Source organism: Nicotiana attenuata, chromosome 7 (assembly GCF_001879085.1).
Source record: "Nicotiana attenuata strain UT chromosome 7, NIATTr2, whole genome shotgun sequence".
Lineage (NCBI taxonomy): Eukaryota > Viridiplantae > Streptophyta > Magnoliopsida > Solanales > Solanaceae > Nicotiana > Nicotiana attenuata.
Window position 1 is genome coordinate 37,032,529 of NC_031995.1, and position 7,478 is coordinate 37,040,006.

General features: G+C 33.7%; 1 protein-coding gene across 1 annotated transcript; it reads left to right on the forward strand.

The window, feature by feature from the left end:
• On the forward strand, window positions 572–7,253 carry LOC109228939 (auxin transporter-like protein 2). Its single transcript, XM_019394206.1, has 8 exons — window positions 572–845; window positions 949–1,134; window positions 1,863–1,975; window positions 2,072–2,255; window positions 2,864–2,961; window positions 5,474–5,681; window positions 5,793–6,050; window positions 6,679–7,253. The coding sequence occupies exons 1-8, from the start codon at window positions 687–689 to the stop codon at window positions 6,946–6,948; spliced, it is 1,476 nt and encodes a 491-aa protein (XP_019249751.1). The 5' UTR covers window positions 572–686; the 3' UTR covers window positions 6,949–7,253.

Genomic DNA, 7,478 nt, shown 5'->3' on the forward strand with positions numbered 1-7,478 from the left:
TTGGGTTTAGGCTTCTATTAGCATTATTTGAATTACTAATATTAATGGCTATAAAACTTAATAGAACATTTAAAAGTTCTAAGTCCAACCTTAAAATAATACCTTAAAAGATGATATTATGAAATAGTTTAAGAAACATTTATAAATTATATCACAATACGTGTATTTATGTATTAACTATAATGACGGGTTGGTCTTATTTCGATTTGACTCTTTTTAGTTAAAACCAAACCAAACCAATTATGATCGGAATTTTTTTCTAATACCAAACAAAATCAAACCGAGCCATGATCCGGTTTTTCTTCTTGGTTTAATTCGAATTATCAATTTGGTGCAATTTGTCGGTTTTGTACGCCCCAAATTCCCACCACCCTTCAAAGAACACCAATTCCCCATCATTCTTTTCACGATTTTCACCCCTGAATTTTTTTGAAAAAAAATAGCTAACAGAATTAAAGGGAAAAAAAAAAAAAGTAAAATTAGAAAGGAGAGAGGCCCCACCCACCAACATTCTTTAACATTCATTTCTCTCAATATAAATATGGCATAGACGAGTAAGCTTCCTACTAGCCAGCTGTTTTATAAGTCCATTTCAATAGTGAGAAGAGATTCAAAAGCCTATTCAGTAAGAAGAGAGCGAGCAGAGGAAATAGTAAGAAAAGAAAAAGAAAAAGAAAAAGAAGAAGATGGAATCTTCAGACAAAGTAGTGGAAACAGTGATAGTAGGTAATTATGTGGAAATGGAGACTGAAGGAAAGTCTAATGACATGAAATCTAAGATCTCTAATTTATTCTGGCATGGTGGTTCTGCTTATGATGCTTGGTTTAGTTGTGCTTCTAATCAGGTTAAATTAATTTATTTCTTTCTTAAAATATCTTTTATTAATGCACACATTGATAGATAAATTTGCTGTGTTTTTATTTTGACTTTTTCTTGTACATTCTCAGGTAGCTCAAGTACTATTGACATTGCCATACTCATTTTCTCAACTGGGAATGCTCTCTGGTGTTTCATTTCAACTCTTCTATGGTTTATTGGGTAGTTGGACAGCTTATCTCATTAGCATTCTCTATATTGAGTACAGAACCAGAAAAGAAAGAGAAAAAGTTGATTTTCGCAACCACGTCATTCAGGTTTCTCCTTTAACAATAGCCTCATAATTATTACGCAGGATTTTACATAAACAGTGTCAATCTTTTATAACAATTCGATTCATTGAGAGGGTCAAAATATAAAGAAACAAACTCATTAAGAAGTCAAGGGGGGTGTCATTAGTAATAGATATACATTTTTTTTTTTAAATACCGAGCTACACAGTGTAATTTTCTGGACACCCCTTTGGTGCATGTGTGGCTCCGCCACTGGGTCTGAGACTCAGAAATTCTAGGATCGTTTGGTACGCAGACTAAATTATTCCGGGGTTATAATCAACATAATACCAAGTTTGACGGGATAAAGTAGAATAAGGCGAGTATCCAATATTAAGTTTGGGATTAAATTTATGCCATATTTGGTTGATGGTAGATAGTGTATAATCAACCAAACACGGTATAAATTTATCCCGGTACCAAACGAGCCAAGGTTTTACTACTTTTCCCAAAGTAATGCATTATTCTCGTGTCAATCAAAAAACTTTTCTTGTTTCGAAGGGGTGTATTTCTTTTATTTAACTTAAAACCAAAACACTCCGACAAGATATAGGTTAATAGATATTTTGTCTGTGACAGAAAACCACTACTACTAAAATCTAAAAATACATAAGGGACATGACAACTGTATAAATCCATTTTTTCACATGGTATTCTGAGTTTTATATACTATTTTAATGTCTAAATTATTGTATGTAATTTGTGTGTTACAGTGGTTTGAAGTTCTTGACGGGTTGCTAGGAAAACATTGGAGGAACGTGGGTTTGGCCTTTAATTGCACATTTCTTCTGTTTGGATCTGTAATTCAACTTATAGCCTGTGCAAGGTTCGTCCTCTTTAATTTTCTACCTGCCCCTACCTATAATATTCTGTCTTTTTCTACTCATATAAGTAACACAATCTATTTTATTTAAATGTGCAGCAATATATATTACATTAATGATAATTTGGACAAAAGAACTTGGACTTATATCTTCGGAGCTTGTTGTGCTACTACTGTCTTCATTCCATCTTTCCATAATTATCGAATCTGGTCTTTCCTTGGCTTATTAATGACCACTTACACTGCTTGGTATCTTACTGTCGCATCACTCCTTCATGGCCAGGTATGTATCCGTTTAATTTGGGTGTTATCACTTTTAGCCCGCGACAGAAACTACTTACGTTTGGTAGCCGAAAAATATACAAAATTTGGATAATTTTTATATATAATATAAAGAATGTATATATATACAAAAAATATACATTTTTCGGCTATTATTGAGAGCGGCTATACATTGTCATTTTTTCGTTTAATTTTACATATGATTATTTAACTTAATTTCGTCGTTGTGTCACGAAATTAAGCATATATCGCGCGCGTGAGACAATTCGGTTCCCGTCTACCATTTTGTGTTAAAGGGAGAACTGGGAGGAGAAAACCCTAATATGAGAGGATTGTGTTTGGCTAACCTATGGTATACCGGTTGTTATTGCTCGCAGTAAATTGGTATGGTAGCGTCTTTCGAATTAAAAAAAAAAAAAAAAAGCACTAACAACAAAGAGATGCTACTTTAAAATTCCGAATTAGTAGTAATTAGATGTGCCATGTGAATTGAAAATCTTTAATCATATTATACATATGTGAAGATTAGACTAATTAATTAGATACTTTAGCTTTGAATTGTTAATTACTCTATACATTTATGCTTTTTTTTCTTCTTCTTAAAAATAGGTGGAGGGGGTGAAGCATTCGGGACCAACAAAATTGGTGCTCTATTTCACAGGAGCAACAAACATTCTCTACACATTTGGGGGACATGCCGTTACTGTGTAAGACAGAATTATTTTTATTTGCTTTTGACAATTATATATATTTACTAGTTCATATATATGGTTTCCTTTTTCTGTTTCTAACATTCAAGTACAAGGCTAAAAATATAAAATAGGAAAAATGACATTGTATAGCCGTTGTAAAAATAATAGCTGAAAAAATGTATAAAATTTGTATATTGTTTGTATATATATACATTATGTATGTTATATACAAAAATTATACAAATTTTATATACTTTTTCGGCTATCAGATGTAAATAGTTTCTTGCGCGGCTAAAACGATAATACCCCTATAAAATAGGAGATAAGTTAGTATCTATAAAATTATATTCTTTATGAAAATGACTTTACCTTGACTTCTTTCGACAGATTCTGAAGAAATAATCTAGTGGACTATTCTTTTTTGTCTAAAAGATTAATATTCCCTCAAAACTTAACATTTACTACGCCATGACCAATCATTGTCAAAATACTACTACAGTATTATTGTTATTATTCTCCACAACTGTGCATATCAACTTTTACTTTTAGCTTTTTACATGCATTTGTGGCTAAAATATAAATAGTGGTTCCAGCATCTTTTTTCCATGGATAGATTCCCTTTTACCCTTTTTAAGTTAAAAAGTCAGAACTCTTTTTCGAATCACTTTTGCTTTTATTGCTGAATCAATGAAGGAAAACTGTTGAGGCTCTGGCTCCTCCTTCTTTTAATGTTCTTTTTCTGTTTCCTTGGCATAAATTCACGGAACCATTAACCAAGGTAAAAAAGCAAGAAAGAAATCCATCATAAATTTGATACGGAAAAGGTCCAAATACCCCCTGACTTTACGATAAGGTGTATATATAACCCTCGTTAAAAGTTTGGCCCATATCCAACCTTGCCGTTACACTATTGGCCCGGATACCCCTTTGTTTTAAACGGAGCCAAATACCTCCCTGAACTTTACGATAAGGTCTATATATAACCCCCTGGATACCCCCTTTGTTTTAAAAGTTTGGCATATAAGGTCTATATCTTAAACTATTTGTCCAATTAAATAATTATTTAAAAATCTTCTTTTAATTTTTCTTAAACTTATAAGTTCACATAAATTGATCTACATGGAATACAATATTTTAGATGTTTTTTTTTCCAATGTACCTATGAGCAGACCGTACATTGAAAAGGATCTAATTGTAAGAGGATGTTACATTATATATTTTCTCCTTCTCTTTTTTCTCGTTTTCTTCTTTTTTCCTTTTCTAATTTCATTTAACTTCTTCTTTTTTATATTCCTTTTCTCTTCATAATCTAATTTTATTTACTATTTTCGCTATTTTTTATTATTCTTTTTTTAATATTATTACTAAAGAAAAATTAAATTGTGTACCAATTAAATGCCGCTAATACAACGAAAATTTTTTTAACTAACATATGATACCAGTATAGTATATAGTTATACCAACAGGGTATACAATTGTAAACTTATACCCATATAACATCTAAAAGGATTGTACATTGAAAAAAAATTATTGTAATTGAAAAATTAGGGTATACAATTTATGTGAACTTATAAGTTTAAGAAAAATTAAAAGAAGATTTTTAAATAATTATTTAATTGGACAAATAGTTTAAGATATAGACCTTATATGCCAAACTTTTAAAACAAAGAGGGTATCCAGGGGGGTTATATATAGACCTTATCGTAAAGTTCAGGGTGGTATTTGGCTCCGTTTAAAACAAAGGGGGTATCCGGGCCAATAGTGTAACGGCAAGGTTGGATATGGGCCAAACTTTTAACGAAGGTTATATATAGACCTTATCGTAAAGTTCAGGGGGTATTTGGACCTTACTGCAAAATTAGATCCTGATATTTACTCAACTGGATTTTTAAGCTTCTGTACAACTGTAAAAGCCATTTAATTAGGTTGTGGACTTGTGGGCATGGAGGTATAGGTTTGTAGCTCATAGGTACTATACATTGGAAAAAAAAAACATCAAAAAAATTGTATTCCATGTAGTCCAATTTATTTGAACTTATTTAATTGGACAAATAGTTTAAGAAAAAAAGATTTTTTAACTTTTGGTCTTAAATATGTCAATAAATTTGTGTGACTATAATATTCTTGAAACTTGTGGTTTTGAATATGTCGTAATATTTATTTGTCAATAACTGCCTCATTTAGTGTAAGCTGGTAAGTTTAATTTTGAATTATTTTCAAATTCAAAAAAAATATCATTCTTTTTCAGACCAACTAAAATAGAAATAAGTGCCTCTCTATCCTCACAGGGTAGGGTTAAGGTCTGCGTACACACTATTCTTCCTAGATCCCACGGTGTGGGATAATACTGGGTATGTTGTTGTTGTTAACATATTTGAAACCGAGAGAGTGGTATTGTTACTATATAATAAGAATTTTAACTTACATACATTTCTTGAGAATAACACATACATTTCTTGTGAAGAACTTAATTTATACTATCTTTTGTATTTTAAGGGAGACTAAAATTTTGTGATTTTTTGGGCAGAGAGGTAATGCACGCGATGTGGAAACCACAAAAATTTAAGGCAATCTACTTATGGGCAACACTGTATGTGTTGACACTGACTCTTCCATCAGCAGCAGCAGTCTATTGGGCATTTGGAGATTTACTTCTTGATCATTCCAATGCCTTTTCTCTCTTACCAAAATCACCTTTCAGAGACATGGCTGTCATCCTTATGCTCATTCACCAGGTCCATTTTAAATGTCATTTTACTCGATTTTATTAACGTTAAGTGATTTTTTAATGAGTGTGTCAAAACATTAAACGACATTAACATTGAGTTGTTTTACTTCTTTGGCAGTTTATAACATTTGGTTTCGCATGCACGCCATTGTATTTTGTATGGGAGAAAGCTATAGGGATGCACGAGTGCAAGAGTCTATGCAAGAGGGCGGCGGCGCGGTTGCCGGTGGTGATTCCGATATGGTTTTTGGCCATAGTATTCCCATTCTTTGGCCCTATAAACTCCTCCGTTGGCTCACTTCTCGTTAGTTTTACGGTCTACATCATCCCAGCTCTAGCTCATATGTTTACCTTTAAATCAGCTGCTGCCCGAGAGGTACCAATCTTTCATTTTCCTATACTTCAAAAATAGAAAAAAGTAAAAGAATCTTATACTATGATTCCTAAGAAGGTGGGTCTTGGCGTAACTGGTAAAAGTTGTTGCCATGTGACCATGAGGTCATGGGTTCGAGCCGTGGAAACATGCAGAAATGCAGGGTAAGACTGCGTACGATAGATCTTTTGTGGTCCGGCCCTTCCCCGAACCCCGCGCATAGCGGGAGATTAGTGCACCGAGCTGCCGATTCCTAAGGGCCCAATAGCGAATAAAGAGAAAGAATAAATGGGAAGTCACGTCTCACACAGTAATAGTTCTTTGATTTAAGTGAAAAAAGAGACTATTTATTCTTGGAGCTATATATATCTAGGAGGAATCGTACAAACATAAAGATATTTCTATTAACACATAATGTCAGGTGACACATCTCAGTCCAACTCGCTTTCAATTTTGACTGAAAATCTCAAAGATATTGGATTACTATTTAAATTTTACGTGGAAAATTAGATAAAATTATGAGGTTTAAAAGTGTTAAAGGATATTAATAATTCCTAATTTATTTGTTTATGTTTTTCTAACCTTTGGTGTGTTATGAATATGTGGTGATTGTAAACTTTATGTTATGCAGAATGCGGTAGAGCAACCGCCAAAATTCGTGGGACGTTGGGCTGGAACATTTACAATAAACATATTTGTGGTGGTGTGGGTACTGATTGTTGGGTTTGGATTTGGTGGTTGGGCTAGTATGACCAATTTCATACATCAAATTGACACATTTGGTCTTTTCACAAAGTGTTACCAATGCCCACCTCCTCCGGGTTCTCCACCACCGTTCCTCCCACACGTTGGCGCACCACGGCCTGCTCCGGCCAATGTCACGCACCGTCACCACCTATGAGCTCTTCGCCATTCATGCCGGAAATTTAACAAGGTTAAAAGGCCTAGTTGGCGATGTTCCCCTCAATCGTCACACCAATATAAGCTGAACGATAGATGAAAATCAAGAGAGATCAAGATGAGTTGTCTGCCCAAATTAGCAAGCCAATTCAACCCACCCACCCACCCCTACCTTCGCTTGTATCTTGTATTTTAAATTTTAGATTTTAAATTTAGCTTGATTTAGTTGTCTGGTTAGGAGTTGGTATCTGAAATGTAATATGCGACGTGCTTCGGAGAAGAAGAGATTTGTTATTTTTTGTCTTACTTTTGATATAAGGGTCCACCAAACTATATAGAGAATCAGGTTCTCTATCAGGTTCAATAGTACACACGCACACTGCAGTAAATAAATGACAAGAGAAATTTTACGTGAAATATTACCAGCTCAACGGGATTAAAAGCCGCGACCTACCCTTGTAGGATTTCAACTTCACTACTGAGCAATGTCACACCTCCTTTTTTACACACCTACCCCGAAGGATAATGTAT